This window comes from Monodon monoceros, unplaced genomic scaffold, assembly GCF_005190385.1.
Source record: "Monodon monoceros isolate NGI ecotype Baffin Bay Population unplaced genomic scaffold, NGI_Narwhal_1 Super_Scaffold_11, whole genome shotgun sequence".
Taxonomy (NCBI): Eukaryota; Metazoa; Chordata; class Mammalia; order Artiodactyla; family Monodontidae; genus Monodon; species Monodon monoceros.
This window is the reverse complement of record NW_021703767.1, coordinates 65,454,526-65,472,526: the sequence shown is the minus strand read 5'-3', so window position 1 is coordinate 65,472,526 and position 18,001 is coordinate 65,454,526. Positions and strand designations below refer to the sequence as shown.

General features: G+C 44.6%; 1 protein-coding gene across 1 annotated transcript; it reads right to left on the bottom strand.

The window, feature by feature from the left end:
- Window positions 1–1,504: 1,504 nt before the first annotated feature.
- On the bottom strand, window positions 1,505–9,262 carry ADPRH (ADP-ribosylarginine hydrolase). Its single transcript, XM_029213790.1, has 4 exons — window positions 8,569–9,262; window positions 7,166–7,491; window positions 5,064–5,424; window positions 1,505–3,704 (listed from the first exon to the last, which is right to left on the bottom strand). The coding sequence occupies exons 1-4, from the start codon at window positions 8,598–8,600 to the stop codon at window positions 3,302–3,304; spliced, it is 1,122 nt and encodes a 373-aa protein (XP_029069623.1). The 5' UTR covers window positions 8,601–9,262; the 3' UTR covers window positions 1,505–3,301.
- Between the last annotated feature and the right edge of the window lie 8,739 nt (window positions 9,263–18,001).

The following is an 18,001-nucleotide window of genomic DNA, read 5'->3' as shown; positions in this document are numbered from 1 at the left end:
AGCCAAGATATGGACACAACTCAAGGGGCTGTCAACTGATGAATGGATAAAGAAGATGTAGTACATATATACAATGGAATATTATTCAGCTATGAGAAATCCTGCCATTCGTGACAACATCAGTGGACCTTAGGGCATTATGCTAAGTGAAATAAGCCACAGAGAAAGACAGATATTACACGATATCACTTATATGTGGAAACTAAAAAAAAAAATCAAACTCATAGAAACAGAGTAGAAAATTGGTTGCCAGGGGCTGGTTGGGGGAAGCAGTGGTAGTGAGGGAAATAGGGAGAGGTTGGTAAAAGGGTACAAACTTTCAGCTATAAGCTGAATAAGGTCTGAGGATCTGATGTAAACCATGGTGACTATAGTTAATAACACTATATTGTGTAATTGAAATTTGCTAAGAGTAGAACTTAAATGCTCTCACCAAAAAAAGATAAACATGTGAGGTGATGGATATGTTAATTAACTAGATGAAGGGAAACCTTTCACAATGTATATTAAATCACCACAAATGTACACTTTAAATATCTTACAATTTTCCATGTCATTTATACCTCAGTAAAGCTGAAATTTTAAAAAACTAGACTGGGATGGACTGGATTGGGTTTTTAATACCCACCACCACACCCCCATCCCAAGACCAAAAAGTTGATGCTAGGGGCAGGAAAAGCAGCTTCAATGCAGTATGTATGAAGGCAGTAGCTAGAGAAAAAGAAAATCATTCCATGTTTTCTTCTCACTAAATTCAGACCATTCACCAAACCAGTTACAGAGGTAAAACACGTCATGCTTCAGAATCCACTTGTTAAAATACTCTTCTTCCCTTTTCTGTATTGTAACGTTTAAGCATCTCAGTTCTGCTGTTTGGGCAGTGCTAACTGAATTCTAGTTCTCCACCTTAAAACTTCAGGCTCTCCTGATTATTGGTAAAAGAAACCCCAGAAAGACCAGGAAAAGATGTTTCCTCTTCTCCTACAGCTGCAGAAAAGCACACACTATTCTGCACTATGTCAGTTTTTATCAAGCGGGAAATTCTAAACAGTCACGAGAGTCTCCATGTTAATCTTCTGTCCAAGAATCTTGTGTAAAAATGTATGTACTGACTGCTTTCTATTATTCTGAAACTGTCCTCAAAATATTTCTACAAAGAAGTCTTCTTTTACACCTGAATTTAAGACACCTGAATCTAAGAGGTTATTACCATGTTCTGTAAATTGTAAATCCCCACCTCTAAAGTCTGCAATTCTGATTGTCCTGCTGAAGAATCTGCTGTCCTAGTTGTAATATTTAAAACACGTCTGTTTTCTGAAATATATAAATACACATCAGAGCTTTTTTTTTTTTTAACATCTTTATTGGAGTATAATTGCTTTACAATGGTGTGTCAGTTTCTGCTGTATAACAAAGTGAATCAGCTCTACATATACATATATCCCCATATCCTCTCCCTCTTGCGTCTCCCTCCCACCCTCCCTATCCCACCCCTCTAGGCGGTCACAAAGCACGGAGCTGATCTCCCTGTGCTATGAGGCTGCTTCCCACTAGCTATCTATTTTACATTTGGTAGTATATATAAGTCCACGCCATTCTCTCACTTCGTCCCGGCTCACATCAGAGTTTTTTGAACCAGAAAAAGAGCTTTGGAATTTTCTTCTCTCTTTACGTATAAAAGAATAATAAACCTCACGCCTTTGCTGGAGTCCTGCTTCAAATACAGAGTTGAGAGCTTTGTCTCATTTAAGTCAGCACACAGGCCTGGTTAAAGCATCAAACCCTCTATCTCTTTCAGGCCGGCACAGGTCACTCCTGACAATCATGAAGCAGAGGGCATCCGAAACAGATGAGACACTGCGTGTTGAAAGCATTCACATCAACACAAATTGATGAACTTCCAAAGTAAATACTGAATCTCTCTAATGGGCCAGACGGGGAGGCCACAAAAAGAATAAGACACAAGCCCTCACAAGTAGCCTGAGATCGTCCCCAGAAGACACACAATCACCACACAACAGGATCAGTGTGGTGAGAGGGCTAGAGACAGAAGGCTGTGGGTGTAGTGAGGAGCCTGGACAGTCAGAGCAGGTTTCATCTAGGAGATGCTACCTGAGCTGGGGCTCGAAAGGGAAAGAGGAGAGGGAAGAGCACCGAGGAATGAAGAAAGGGGGTGAGTATTCATTGTACATGATTAGAAGTGCAGCATCATCAATTTGTTCTTTGTAAAGATCACTCTGGAGGGCGATGAGGAAGGCAGTACTGGAATTAGAGGCACCAGATAGGAGGCTAATAAACAACATTCATTTAATATATACTGATTAAATATCTCCTGTGTGCCCAGGCACCAGGCTAGGTTCTGTCTAGAGGAGAATAAAGGCAAGCAAATAGGCAACAAACTGGCACCATGTCAAGTGCCATGCCCAGGAAATGAGAGGGCGCAGCTAGGAGCAGCCTCTCCTCAGACTTGAGTAGCTTGGATTGCAGAAATCCAGCTGAAACATACTTGGTGCAAAAAGGTAAAAGAATAACAGATTTGAAGGATATTTAGGAGGTAGAACCAACCAGCAGGTGCTATTGGGACCCCACATATACCCCTCACTCTTCCCATGCGCCATACAGCTTGCCACTGCAAACATCTCTGAGACTTTACCTGAGGACACTCATGTTTGGCTAGCGCAAGAGGCAGGCCAGGAAGCACCAGGGAGTTAGCACGCCTGGGAGTGGTCCTCCACCAACATCAGATAGAAGTCGGTGGGACAACTCTGAGTGCCTTACGCAGAGGACCCAGACGGACCGAGTCCCAACTGCCCACATTGGTAACATGCTCATTAACGCACCTTGTCCTGGCTCCCCTCCCTTCCCTGTCTCACTTCCCCATTCTCCTAACAGTGCTTCCTGGAATCACCCCCCAAATAAACTACTTGCACTCAAATCCTTGTCTCAGAGTCCACTTTGGGGAACCCACCCTAAAACAAACAGAAAAAAACTTAGCGAAAGATCAGATGGTAAAAATGAAGACTCAATATGAGGCTATGAGATTTCTAATTTGGGAGACGCTGATGCCATCAACTGAGATAAAGACTCTTCAGGATAGGAAGAGGGGTAGATTTGGGGTGGGGGCGAGGACAGAATACGTTTGGAAAGACTGACCTTCAGGTACCCAAGGGACTGTTATCTCAAAATTCCCTGAGTACAAGGTTAAGACTCTTGACTTTGAAAAAAGTGAAACTGAGCAGAAAAGGGACTACACAAGAGGAGAAACCACCAGAAATGAATGTCACTTCTCCCTAAAGGGTAGTTACGTATCTTCCTTTGACCTAAGAGAACACAAAGCCCTAGCTATCTCTTCCAGCCGGTTTCTGTATTCTATCTTCTCATAGTTGAAGGGACTCACTCCTTTAAAACCATACATCGCTCCCCACCAACAGCCAGCAATGGCAGCTGTAGAATCACTGTCTCCACCGTGGAAAAAGGCTCGGTGGGCAAGCTCCTCCCAGGAGTCTCCTGCAGCCAGGATGGCATCGTAGGCAATCATGGGGGCATCATGTCCACTGCTGCCGCCCCAGCCAGAGTAGCTCACGGAGGTGTAGAACTGATCCCTCTCCTTCACATCAAAAGGCTTGGGGAAGGTAGGGGCTGATCTGCCATCCCAAATCCCTCTGAGTTTTAGGTACTTTTTCCATTGGTCTTGGAAGTAAGACCTGTAGGAAGGAAAAAAATCTACAGTCAATTGAAAAAATAAAGTCAAAAGCCATTAGGAAAGGTACCAGAAGATGTGTGAGCAGGGAAAGCTCCAAGATGACTTCAACTTCTGGTACTAAAATCATATGATATAAAAAAATCAAAATGAGCTCTAAGTGACATTCATTCAATAAATTTTCGCTAAGGAATGATGTCAATAAGGCATTGATACCTGTTGCTACATAAAGAAGATATACAGCAAATTAAAGGTGAGAAATAAAGGTTTGTTTTTCCTGAGTTGAGAATCATGGCAAGTGTCAACTTTCAAGTTGTATGTATTTAGCCTGTCATTATATATTTTATTTTATTATTTACTTTATATTATTTTCTTAACAAAAATTGTACATATTCAAGGTTGTATGACATGATGATTTGATATACATATACATAATGAAATGATCACTACCATCAACCTAATTAACACATCATCTCCTTATACGGTTACAATTTTTTTTAAGAGAGAACTTTGGAACATCATGACCACGGGTGATTTCATTAGAAAGCCTCAGTACGCGGGCCTCTCACTGTTGTGGCCTCTCCCGTTGCGGAGCACAGGCTCCGGACGCGCAGGCTCAGCGGCCATGGCTCACGGGCCCAGCCGCTCCGCGGCATGTGGGATCTTCCCGGACCGGGGCACGAACCCGTGTCCCCTGCATCAGCAGGCGGACTCTCAACCACTGCGCCACCAGGGAAGCCCTGGACCTTTTTATTCTAAGAAAGGGAATGTGAAATGAATTCAAGAAAAGGGGAAGATGTGGCCTTACCACTTATTAATTAGCTGGTGGAAAAACCTATCTCTAGATAATTTTAGCCAAGGATTTCACAGTATTGTATGTCAAGACAACACTGAAAAAACAAGTTCCAGGAAATAAGCAGGGAAGCTCATCTCAGTAAAGAATAGCCATAGGGACTTCCCTGGTGGTCCAGTGGTTAAGACTCTGTGCTTCCACTGCAGGGGGCATGGGTTCGATCCCTGGTCAGGGAACTGAGATTCTGCATGCCACGTGGTGTGGCCAGGAAAAAAAATAAGAACAGTCACAAAAACTATAGAGAACAGGATCCCTACGCATGAGGGAAGCAGTGTAGCTGCCTTACTCCCTGAGGTCTTCACTTGGCGACCTGGTGGCCACCACCACTGGGACTGTACTTGAAATCCTTAGCAGGTGGGTGGGGAGGCAGCTGGATGCGGTGGACGACAGAACTGGATGGTGAGAACCAGGATGGTTGCTATGATCTATGAGTTTTAGGCATACACATGCACACATGTGCACACACAGGTTCAACCATCTTCTAGCAGGAGCGTGCACCTACGAACTTACCAGTGTTGAAGATTCTGCTCCACGAAGTAGCCTGATTGGACAATGTACTTTTTAGCTTCCGGTAGCACCTCCATCAGTCCTTTTCCCCACTGCTGGGGAGGCTTGCCGTTCACAGCATAGGCTGTAAAAAGAGCAGACACAAGGGCTCCCAGGAAGCCTGTGGGATGGTGGTGGGTCATCCGGCCACTCTCGACACTCACCTGGATCAGGGTGTCCAGCTGGCTGTGGTGAGGGAACCGGAGACCGATGCACATGGCCCGCACGGCAGCCCCGCAGCCACCCTCATGGCTGTTAAAGGGAATCCTCCAGCCATCGGCTTTGTCTGGCTCCAGCAGCATGGCGTTCTGCGTTGAGGCGCCCCCTGGGGAGAGTCCGGTAGGGCATGGGGTCAGTGTACCCCAAAGCAAAGCCCCCGCAGGATGAGAGAACCAAGCCCCATCTCCAGCTTTCCTTGATGGAAAGGGAAAGCGAAAAAGTATGATGATGAATATCCCCAAACCCCAAACCCCAAATCCCAGAGCAACATTGTGCCTTACTTACACCAGAGTACTTATACTAGACGCCCCTAGGTTTATGGAGCAGGGAGCTTTTCATCAGGAGGTGTTATTGGCTGAACTGTATTCCCCAAAATTCATATGTTGAAGCCCTAACCCCTAGTACTTCGGAATGTGACTGTATTTGGAGATAGGGCAGAGGTGATGAAGTTAAAATGAGAATGTTAGGGTGGGCCCTAATTCAGTCTGATCAGTGTCCTAATAAGCAGAGGAAATTTGGAGACACAAGAGACACCAGGAATGTGTGCTGTGAGAGGGCACAGCTAGAAGGAAACTGTCTGCAAGCCAAAGAGAAAGGTCTCCTTCAGAAGAAATGAAACCGACACCTTGATCTCAGGCTTCTGGCTTCCAAAACAGTGAGAAAATAAATGTCCGTTGTTTAAGCCAGCCGGTCTGAGGTTATTTTGTTACAGCAGGTCAAGCTAACTAATACAGGAGGAGCTGGGGGAAAGGCGATTCACATCAGCTGGTGGCCCAAGTGGCTGTAAAAAGTTCCCAAAGTGAGCAGGAACCACTTGTGAGCAATCTGGAACCAGAAAAGGGGTCTCTACACGACATTTTCCAGTCTTCTTTAAAAAGAAAAAAAAATTTCTTTATTAAAGAAAACTCAGAAGCTATAAATAAGTAAAACGAAAATAAGAAACTATAAATACCCCATCACCCACATACAATGATTAACATCTTTGTGTATATTCTTCCAGACCTCTCCCAACAGAGATATACATATATACTTCTTTTTTTACATATATACTTTTAATGAAAATGGGTTCAGAAATGAAATTGAGTTAGTTATAGTAAGATGGATGGACCCAGAGTCTGTCATACAAAATGAAGTCAGAAAGAGAAAAACAAATACCGTATGCTAACACATATATATGGAATCTAAAAAAAAAAAAAAAAGGTTATGAAGAACCTAGGGGCAGGATGGGAATAAAGATGCAGACTTACTAGAGAATGGACTTGAGGACATGGGGAGGGGGAAGGGTAAGCTGGGACAAAGTGAGAGAGTGGCATGGACATATATACACTACCAAATGTAAAATAGATAGCTAGTGGGAAGCAGCCACATAGCACAGGGAGATCAGCTCTGTGCTTTGTGACCACCTAGAGGGGTGGGATAGGGAGGGTGGGAGGGAGGGAGATGCAAGGGGGAAGAGATATGAGGATATATGTATATGTATAGCTGATTCACTTTGTTATAAAGCAGAAACTAACACACCATTGTAAAGCAATTATACTCCAATAAAGATGTTTAAAAAAAAAAAAAAAGAAAGAAAATGGGTTCATAAGATAGTGTTTTGTAAACTAATTTTTTTACTTAATATACAATATCTTTCCATATTGGTAAATAGTTATCTGCATAATTTAAATGGCTGCAGATGTGTCACCATAATTAAATAAATTACAGAACATTCAGGTTGTTTCTATTTCTGAAACAACTATAAAAACTAATGTCTCCTTGATATTTAAATCTCATTCAACATTTTTAATGATTTCTTGGGCCTGTTTATTCTCCACTTGCCCAGGACCTCCACTGGCTGCTCTCACCTGGTGCCCGGCCATTCATGTCTCCCATGCAGTCTTGGTAATGCTTAGCAAGGATGGAATACAGGTGAGCCAAGTCCGAGACTTTGCCGGCTTCCAGGAGAGCGTCTGCCGTGGCCAGATGCATCACCGTGTCATCACTGACTCTCCACCTCTCCACATCTATGGCATCCAAACCGCCAAGCTGGGCCAGCTGCCTGTGAATCTTTTCCCCATTCCGGAGGAACTCCCACTTCCCGTTGAAGTACCCCAAGGCATCTCCAGCTGCACTCAGCACCATGGCTGCCACATACTTCTTGATCAGTTCCCCGCTCATGGTGAGGCTGTCTCTGGGGGAATATAAAGACACACAGAGGATGGGGAGAAAAAAAAAAAAAACAGAAAAAATAATAGCCCTATCTACATTTTACTGAGCACTCACACCTTGCAGGCACAGTATTAAGGACATCTCATTTAATCCTCACAACCACTCTATGGGGAGTGGAACAGGCCATTTTACAGATGAGTAAATCAGCCACGCAGTATCAGAAATGTTACGTGACTTAGGTCACAGAGCTAATTAATGGCAGGGCTGGCATTCCAACTTAGATCCATCTGACTCCAAAGCCCACAATTTAACTACGATTCCATCTTTGCCTCTCCATGGGTGGCAAGCCCATTAAATTCTGCAAGTCAAACCAAGCTTGTCATTTTCTCTTTTTGGTTTGAATTTGGCCTTGGAATGCATCCCTCCTTCACTTAAATATTAACACTTTCCATTGGTATCACAATGCACTGTTTGCAAAGCACCCGCACATCCTGCCTCATAAGTAGGCCCGGATTACAGTATGCACTTCACAGGTATTGCAGCACTATTTACAACAGCCAGGTCATGGAAGCAACCTAAATGCCCATCGACAGACGAATGGATAAAGAAGATGTGGTACATATATACAATGGAATATTACTCAGCCATAAAAGTGAAAGAAATTGGGTCATTTGTTGAGATGTGGATGGATCTAGAGACTGTCATACAGAGTGAAGTCAGTCAGAAAGAGAAAAACAAATATCGTATATTAACGCATATATGTGGAACCTAGAAAAATGGTACAGATGAATCAGTTTGCAGGGCAGAAATAGAGACACAGATGTAGAGAACAAACGCATGGACACCAAGCGGGGAAAGCAGTGGGGAGGTGGGGATGGTGGTGTGATGAATTGGGCGATTGGGATTGACATGTACACACTGATGTATATAAAACTGATGACTAATAAGAACCTGCTGTATAAAAAAATAAATAAAATTACAAAAAAAAAACAACCAGAAAGCAGGGTCAGAGAGGGTAAATTCACAGAAGCAATAAATGGAGACACTGGGACCCAAATCTTCTGATTCTGGGCCCTTGCCTCAGCATAGACCTACTTACCTTGAGCAACCTCTTTGTGCTTCACCCTCCATACCTGTAAAGTGGTGGCAAAAACAGTAACAACCTCGTGGGTCTGTTATGAGGAATAAGTGAATTAATTTTTATAAAGCACCTAGAACAGTGCTTCGCACATAGTAAGCAGTATTTTTATTATTCATACACAACCAGGGAAAATGATTTTTCTATTAATTGAACTAGAAGACTGTACTTTCTCCCACAACCTTCCTTTCAACAGCAATATTTAAATTTTGTTTTCCTTCTAAATGATTGAGTTCTAGAGTCCTGGGGTCTCAGCTAACACTCTCTCCATGAATCTAATCCCCAGTAAAGTTCTGGTTTCCCTGTCGGTGCGTTTCCAGTTCCCCATTGTGCCCTATAGCCTGTAGCATTCACCTCCAAAGCCCTCCACTGTCTGCTCCCACTCTATCAGCCACTCTACTTGCCCTGGCCAGGAAAACACTTGCAAACGCTGGTGGGCCAGCTCATCCTCCCTCAGCTCAAGTTCTTTCCCCATCCAAGATGACTTCCTCTCCTCCTCTTCCCTAAAATCTATTTACTCAGGGTTAAGTTCAAGTCCTTGGGCTTCCAAGAGTCCTCCTCCAGCTGCACTGCTGTGGGCCAGGAAATACAGACTGGCAAGCACCTGAGAAAAATGATGACAGACTGAGCAGACCATTACTGAGTTACTGATCATGCTGAGTTAACTGGTTCCCAAAAGCTATTTGTAAAACATTACTTACATTTTATTTTATTTATTTATTTTTTGCTGTACTCGGGCCTCTCACTGCTGTGGCCTCTCCCATTGCGGAGCACAGGCTCCGGACGCGCAGGCTCAGCGGCCACAGCTCACGGGGCCAGCCGCTCCGCGGCATGTGGGATCTTCCCGGACCGGGGCACGAACCTGTGTCCCCTGCATCGGCAGGCGGACTCTCAACCACTGCGCCACCAGGGAAGCCCTACTTACATATTTTATTGTTTATAAATGATGCTTAGGAACTGGCGTTCTGGGCTGATAGTCCTGGCTCTGCCCAGAATCAGGTGTGTGATTGTGGACAAGCCACCCATCCTGGATCTCAACCTTCCCATGGTAAACTGGATTGCGGGGCAGGAGGGGAGCTAGCGAGGCAGCCTGGGCTCCTGTCTCTGCGCTGAGTGCTTCAGAGTCCAAGCTTAGTTGGCTTTTGAAGACCAATCTTTAACCCTCTATACCCTCTTCCAAAGTCCTCAGCTTCTTTTCTGTAATTCCTCTGGCTCCACCCGAATGTGTTTTTATGAGTTTTGAGTGAGGCTAGGGGCGATGACCACCTCGTTCTGTCGGGAAATTTCCTTTAGCTTTGACACCGTACTGCTCTGGCCTCCCGCTCTCAGAACGCTGATATTCTCTAAACTCCTCTAACTTTTCCAGTTTATAGGCTCATCCCCGAACTATAAATTCACAACTGAGATCTGAGCAGCTGCTTCCCGGCAGTCCTCTGCTATTTTTTTGGGGGGGGGGCGGTGGGGAGCAGGCGAGTGGGGAACAGGTCCAGGCCCGACAAGGGGTGGGGGATGGCCCCCGGGGCACCGCGGAGGAGGAGCGCGCGGGGGACGCGGGCGAGGAGGGTGGGGAGGAGGGGCGGGCGGCACTGGTCGCCCGCAGGCTAGGAGCGCGGGGGTGGGAGCCGACAGCGGGGAGGGGTACCTGGTGGCCGCGAGGCGGGCACGGCGCGCGGGCTCAGGGCGGGGCCAGGCGCGGGGAAGTCTTGGTGCGAGGAGGCCCAGGGCGGACCCTGCCGCGGCGCCCGCGGACCGCGCCCAGGTTCAACGGAGCTGGACGAGTGCCGGGCGCAGCTCTCGGCTCGGGCGAGGCGCGGAGCCTTCTGTGCCCGAGCCGGGTGGCGGGACCCGCGTCACCGGCGCCCTCAGCTCCGGAGGGCGCCGGGGAGCACCAGGCGCCGCGAATTTGCGCTGCTCCGCTCCCCACCCCCCCACCCACCCCCCACGCTTTCGAGAGACTGTTGGAGACTCACGTGTGACCTCGGGTTGACGCCTCGGCCTTTCCTCCAGTCCAGCTCCTCTGGGCAGTGAACAGCGTGTGGCCCCTGACTCGGAAAAGGGTGTTTAGTGTGTGCGCGGCCTTTGTCACGGTCTGGGCCCCTTACGCATAAAATGGGACAATAATAGTACCTACCTCTTAGGTTGGTTGTTAGAATTTAATTAATTTTAACTCTTGTCATTTGTTTGCTTGCAGAATAGAATTTTTTCATCCTGATAGCAAAGCAAAGAAAAACTAAGTATTTTTGTCTGAATAGATATCATCTGAAAAATACTAGAATCACCATATGCAAGTATTCTATATACTTCTCAAGAATTTTGATTTGCTGTGCTTATCTTTCTCGCTACAGGCATTAAACACCTACTGTGTACCAGGTGGATGCTAGGTCCTGGCACAGACCTGCTTTCATGGACTGCACCCAGCTGAGTGATCTCATCTTAGCCTGTTGATTTGTTTGTTTTTTAATAAAATGTTCCTTTTTTATGATAAAAAAATAATGCATACTTCCAGTAGAAAAGTTGAGAAAACTTTTAGAAATCTCTCTTAAAAAACACATCTCTCAGGGACTTCCCTGGTGGTGCAGTGCTTAAGAATCCACCTGCCGATGCAGGGGACACGGCTTGGAGCCCTGGTCCGGGAAGATCCCACACGCCAGGGAGCAACTACACCCGTGAGCCACAACTACTGAGCCCGCGTGCCGCAACTACTGAAGCCCACGCGCCTAGAGCCCGTGCTTCACAAGAGAAGCCACCACAGTGAGAAGCCCGCGCACCACAACGAAGAGTAGCCCCCACTCGCCGCAACTAGAGAAAAGCCCACGTGCAGCAACAAAGACCCAACGCAGCCAAAACTAACTAAATAAATAAAAACTCTCATGTGTTCACAAAGATAAATGTTTCTGGATTTCTTTGCAGAATTGTTTCTCATAGCAGAAAATTGGAAATAACCTCAATCTCTGTTTAGAGTGGAGAATGAGTTTCCTTCTCCTAAATTAGGGCATAATTATGAATAAATTATTCATAATTATGAATTATTTTAATTACCTTTCCAAAAAGGTAGACATTTAAATCAGTAGACTTTGGGTAAATAATCAGGCTCACAAGGAAAGAGCTTGGAGACATTTTGTTAAGTAAAAAAATCAAGTTTTCGAGTGAGTAATATACATGGTCTATTTATGGAAGAAAAAAGAGCTCTGTGTGTGTGTGTGTGTGTGTGTGTGTGTGTGTAAAATGACTGAAAGAATACATGTCACATTGTTAGTAATGATTATAATTACCTCTCAGGAGGCTAATGGGAGGGTTTGCTGGGAGTAGGGAGAGAGAGAAGGGGAAATTTTTCACATTAAGAATTTTTCTTTTACATGTAGAAAGAAATTTTAGAAAGCACAGGAAAAAAAACACATTCCACCACTCAGATTTTAAATACTTACAATATTTTATGCACATTAAAAAAATTGGATCATTTTGTATATACAATTTTATATCTTTTTTTTTTAACCACTGAGCTTCACATTGTAAGCATTTCTCTGTGTCATTTGTGATAGTATCATTACTATAATTGAATCCAAATGTTCAGATAAGGTAATGCCTCTAGGGTAAACTCCCTTTCACGTTGATACCAAGAGATATGAGGCTCTGATGTTCAGTTCCTCTCCAACCACACCATGGCCAAGGCTAGTTCAACAGAAGGAAAACAGAAGCATAGATAACTGAAAAACAGGAGATTAAACAAATCTTTGCCACTTCATGGGCCTGAATGTGTAAATACCATGCCACCATGCCTCATTAAGTCATGAGAGCTAAAATTAAAAATAAAAAGAGCTAACAGGAAATGGTTAATAGACAGGGCCCCTTGAACTCTGCAGCAAACACAAAATAACAAAACGTTTCAAAGGAAAAATAGACCACAGAATAGGACCACAATACACACCTGTTAAAATGATTTAAAGTGGGTAAAAAATGAAGTAGAGGCTTTTTAGAAGAAAACAGAAGGAAGCTAGTCCAGGAGAAATAGGAAGCCCAAAGTGGCTGTTCACATACATATGCTGTATCATGAACTCACTTCAGAAGACTTAGTGAGCATCTGTGGTGGTTAATTTTATGTATCAACTTGGCTAGGAAATAGTACCCAGATATTTGGTCAAACATTTTCTAGATGTTTCTGTGAAGATATTTTTAAGCTGAGATTAACATTAAAATCAGTAGACATGGAGCCAGCTGATTATCTTCCATGTAAGTGGCACTTAACCTATTCAGTTGAAGGCCTTAATAGAAAAGAGACTGCTCTCACCCAAGGAAGAAGAAATTCTACCAGCAGACTGTCTTCAGATGGGGCTGCTACTTCAACCCTTAACCTGTGTCTGCAGCCTGCTGGCCTTTCCTGCAGATTTTGGACTTGCCAACCTCCACAATCTCATGAGCTAATTCTTTAAAATCAATCTTTCCCTCTTTCCATATATGTATTGGTCCTGTTTCTCCGGAGAACCCTGACTAATACGGCATATAAAATGTGCTAGACACTTTGCTAGGCACTCCATGCAGCTACTGAGGTAGGGCAAGAATCACACAAATAGAGGAGACTTCATACGGTGTAATGACATTAGGCCACGAGCACTGTGACAAAGGAGAATGTGCAAGGTGCAAGGTGGGCAGATATGAGAGAGACATTATCAGCTTACAGCGTTCACAGAGGCATCTAGAGAAAATTATGTCTGGGCTAATTTTTAAAGAACAATTAAAAGACAAACTAAAATTTCCAGAAGCCCAGAAATAACCGGAGCAGCTAGTGCACAAGAGAAGGAAAGATTTTTAAAAAATAGTAAAAGTAAAAGCAAAGATGCAAGTTTAGGTTGACGTTTCCTCCCCAGTAATGCACGGTTGCTCGGTGCCACCTCAGTCCTGAGGCGTGAGTTATTTTCCAGTCGGGCCTGTCACCGGGTTATGAGAGCGGTCACGGTCTTAAGCTTTCTCCTTTCCGTCTTACTGAATCATTTCCAAACACATCTTCCGTAAGATTGAGCACCAGCTTTGCACGATGGAAATCAGGTATCCGCTTGAAGGATTTTAAAGAAGGCTAGGAAAGAACTTGAAGATCAGCTTATCAACAGGCTCTCTGGCCACTAGTCCCAAAGTACTTTTTAAAAATAGAATCCATATGTACATAAGAGCAAAGTTTAAATCACAAAATGTTAGCGTCAGAAGGGATATTTGCACAACCTGTTACTTTATAGTGAGGAAACTGAGGCCCAAGAAGTGAAGAGAGTTCCTTAGGGTCACACAAGCAGAGGGAAGTAGGCCTGGAGTCCACTGTCTCTGAACTCTCAGTCCAGGACTTCTTCCATTCTCTGTACTGCCATTTACACAAACTTTGAAATGATACGATAGACTAAACCCTGAGTTCATTAACGCTCTGAAGCTCCTGAATCTGATTTTTAAAATATTTCATGCTCCTTCCAAAAGAGGCCTCTGCTTTATGACAGTGTAAAAGCAGCATTTAAAGAAAGGTCTAAGATACGTGCTGTAATTCTAATAAGCAGGCAGTAATCAAATATGGCAGAGGGTGGGGATGGGAACACTGAGTGGAGAGGTAAGTGGATACAAATTGGTGTTTTAAAAGCTGGCAGTGGCTTCTATCCTAAGCAGAACAGAAAGAGAACTGGGGGAAGTCCATGTTCCTGCCTGCCCCTCTTCCCCCGTGTCCCCGAGTGCTCTAGCTTGCTTCTGTAAGTTGTTTTTTCCCAGCCTTTGATCTGGAGACCCAGGTAGATTTTAAAACCTTCTTTGGTACATTTTCTACCAGATGGCCTCCACTGCTCTGCTTCTCCCAGTCCTGCTGGGATTTCCCACAGGGAGGGAAGCTCAGCTGGTCAGCCGAGTCCCCACACTCCCCTTCCCCGCTTTGCAATGGACCTTCGGTGCTCCTGGCCACAGGCTCATCGTAAAGGAACTTCACTGCCCACAAGACTGGCTCTCGGTGGGTGAAAATACAGCTTCCAGGAAACGGAAAGGAACTACTCCATAAGCTAGAAACCTGGGGAGCCTTGCTAAAGTTCCCTGACTGTGCCCACCCCGCCCCCTACCCCCTACCCCTCCCTCCCCAACTCCCTCCCTCCCCACCCTCCCCCACTCTCCCCCTCCCCATCCCTACCCCCACCCCCAGCCTCTGCTCCACAACCCCTCCATCAGGGTCAGCCTAGGCTAACCTACCTGAATCCACTCTCATTTTTGTTTCTAGAAGAATCCTTGGGACTATGGGTAAAGAAAAACCTAGTCAGGGGACATTTAGGTGCTCTCAGATTTTAGCCCTCTCCTCCTCCCTCTGATGAGGTGTCAGTTCCCCCATCCTTGGTCTCTGGCATTCATTCCTAAAACTGCTCTTTGGAGAGAACTGAAGTTTGGGGTGGGGAAACTAAAAAGAGTGAGAGTGAAACCAAGACTTCACAGAGGAAGCCGGTTTAGGCAGGTTTCCTAGTAGCGACAGCCACTGGAGAGTCCCTCAACCTCCCCCTGTGGACACCAGCAAAATCAGTTCCAGGATCGGGAGGGAGTCAGTGTGAGGGTGCCGTTAAGGCCCTTCACTCCATCAAATTCTGCTCTTCATGGGACAGTTCTTGTATAAAGTGGGCTGCAAATGGCCAGATTTCTTCTCGTATTCAAATAGCAGCTAAATGTGTCTGTGCAAGGTATACTTTAAATGTTGCCCTTTCTGGGAAGAGTTGATGAGAGATAAATTCCCCCTTTCCACTAAAGCCATGCAAATTCTTTTTAATTTTATGCATGGAATTAGACTACTCCCCTACCCCCCTTTTTTTGAAATATGGAGACCATAACCTTTTGTTAAAGATTGTTTTTCCCCTAGATTACTTTGTCACTAAGAAACAAAGGGCAGCTATCTATTTCACTTTTCAGGAAAATATGCAAGAAAGAAGAAAGAGAAGGAGAGGGAGGAGAAGGGGAGGAGGAAGGGGAAGAAGAAAGAAGGAGGAGAGTAAAGGAAGGTGGTTACTTTGTCCAAGGGGTGGTTAAATAGTTTAGTGGGTTTAAGCAGTAAACACCCTACTGTTCAATCTTTAATGGGCTGTTCACTTGTCTCTTCAGCTTTCATTTATTCAGGTGTGATTTCTTGACAGCTACACTGTCCCATTATGAAAGACCAAAATCATCTCTGTATTCTTCTACTGCCAGATGGTTGGCTCCTTACTGTTTCTTGGGGAACAAGGAAAATGAAATACAAACTGAAAAAAGTATGACTTTTGTAACTTTGCCAGCAGCCCTAATGGACAGTGTGGATAGGGGGATAGCAGCCAATGTCTGTGGTAACTCAATCCCCAGAATCCTAGAATCACAAACTGCCAGGATTCCAGGGCAGGCCCCTACCCTCAGGCAGAGAAGCCCAAACGCTGATGGATACAGGGTTTGTCTCTTCTCTTAAAGGATCAAGTAATAAAACACTGCAACTTCCTCTGAAATTTGCACTTTCCAGTTTCATCACAAAAAAACAAAACCAAAAACAAATAAAACTTCCTTAAACACAACCAAAATATCACCGGCTTTAATTTAAGATTATTTTCTCTAGTTTGGTTATCCACAGAAGTGAAGGGCATTTACATCCATTAAAAGCTCAAGGCAAATAAACAGGAACATCTCAAGGCAGTGAAAGATCAAGAGGTTTGAGGTTATCAAGAACCTCAAAACCCCTTGGCCAGTCTTAAAAATATCTCAGCTTTCCTTTGATTGCTCTTTTCTCTGAATTACCCAGTTTAACATCTGTTTTATTATTGCTTGTTACTTTTTTCTGGATCCATTTCTACATTTAGTTTGAAACTGAATGTTATATTTCAATCAGGATCTGGGCTCATGTTGAAAGATAACAAAGATAATTCCTGGCCATGGTATGTCTTATTTCCACTCATACCTCCCAATATTTTGTTGCCATTTTCACCACCCTGCAGCCTCAGATCTGGCTGGTTGCCTTGGTCTTTTCCTGCCATTGCTTGCTTCTTTTTCTTAGGGTCTGTCCATCTTGCTCTTATCTCTCTCCCATTCTGTTCACCTTTGCATCCACAGTGCTTGACACAGTTCTAGGCACACAGTAGGCACTCAGTAAATTGGGGGGAATTGGCTAGACGTGACAAAGGAGTGGTACAGACTTTAGCAGCTCAGAGAAGGGGAAGAACAGATGGGGATTAGAAGAGTCAAAGAGAGCTTATTGAGGAAGTGACATTTGGAATGCTCCTTTATGGAAGGAAGATGTTTGGATGGGCAGAGAGGATGGGGAAAGGCGGTGTAGGAATTATGGTAGAGTCAAGGTTTTCAGGCACAGAGTAGAGTGCCAAATGCAGGAGGGAGAGAGGCAGTGGGCAATAGGGAAAGAGCCCTCTGTTTAGACCAGGGTTAGCTCTGAATGTCCACTTCTCTTTTCGTTTTAAGAATTCTGGTGATTTCCATCTCAGAGAACCAAAAAGAATGTGAGAGCATACAAAGAAGAGGTGATCGCTCTCACACTGGTGGCTTTTCCCACAGCTTTAGCAGACTGTGGCACCACTCGGGAGCACCGTGGTCTTAAAGCCAAGGTCTGGCCACCCCATTCTGGGTGTAGGTTATATAGATGGGTTTGAATGAAGCTGAGAAAGGAGTCACAGGGGCTCCACTGTCAGGCTGAAAGTCACTGCAACAACACTCCTTAGCAGAAATCAGAGTGCTTGTTGCCAGGTGGGTGCCCTGGGGAACTGACCTGAAACAGAGGTCAGAAAGCTTATTGTGACTCTTCACTGCTGGGGTTGCAGCCAGTCTTGTTAGAAAAACCAAAAACATGACTTCCTGAAAATTTTTGTTAACGCAAAAAATGGGCTTGTTTCTTTGGCAACAGAGAGTCCACTGTGGGAAAGGGGTTTTCTCAGCACCTAAGCTGTCCTAGCACCTTGGACCCTGAGTACTCAACATGCAAAAACTTTGCAGTAGCCCTGGGGTCCAGCCCAACCCTGCCCTGTGGTACAGTTTTAGCTCAGCCTGGCTTTTATCAGCTTGAGGAGAGTGAAACAGCTCTAAGGTTGAGAGAGGAAAGATTGAATCACCATTTTACAAAGATCACCCTGTTCAGAGGCAAAACCAAGTGTATTGTATTTACCATATTCATATATCATGTCTCCTGTCATTTTCTTTTTTTCCTCTAAATTGACTCACCTTTTTACTTCTACACATTTATTTTAGATGGGAAACCATTGTATCTCTACCATATAAGTATCCCTCCTGCCTTAGCTTAGATTCTCCAGAAAGCAAAGTTAGTTACAAAGCCCTAGATTGTTGGGAATGTAAGTCCAGTGGTGCAGGACAGGGGAATTGAAACAGGGAAGGAAGAAAAGCCAATACAATTGTGCCTTACCACGTTGGCCTCTGCTGC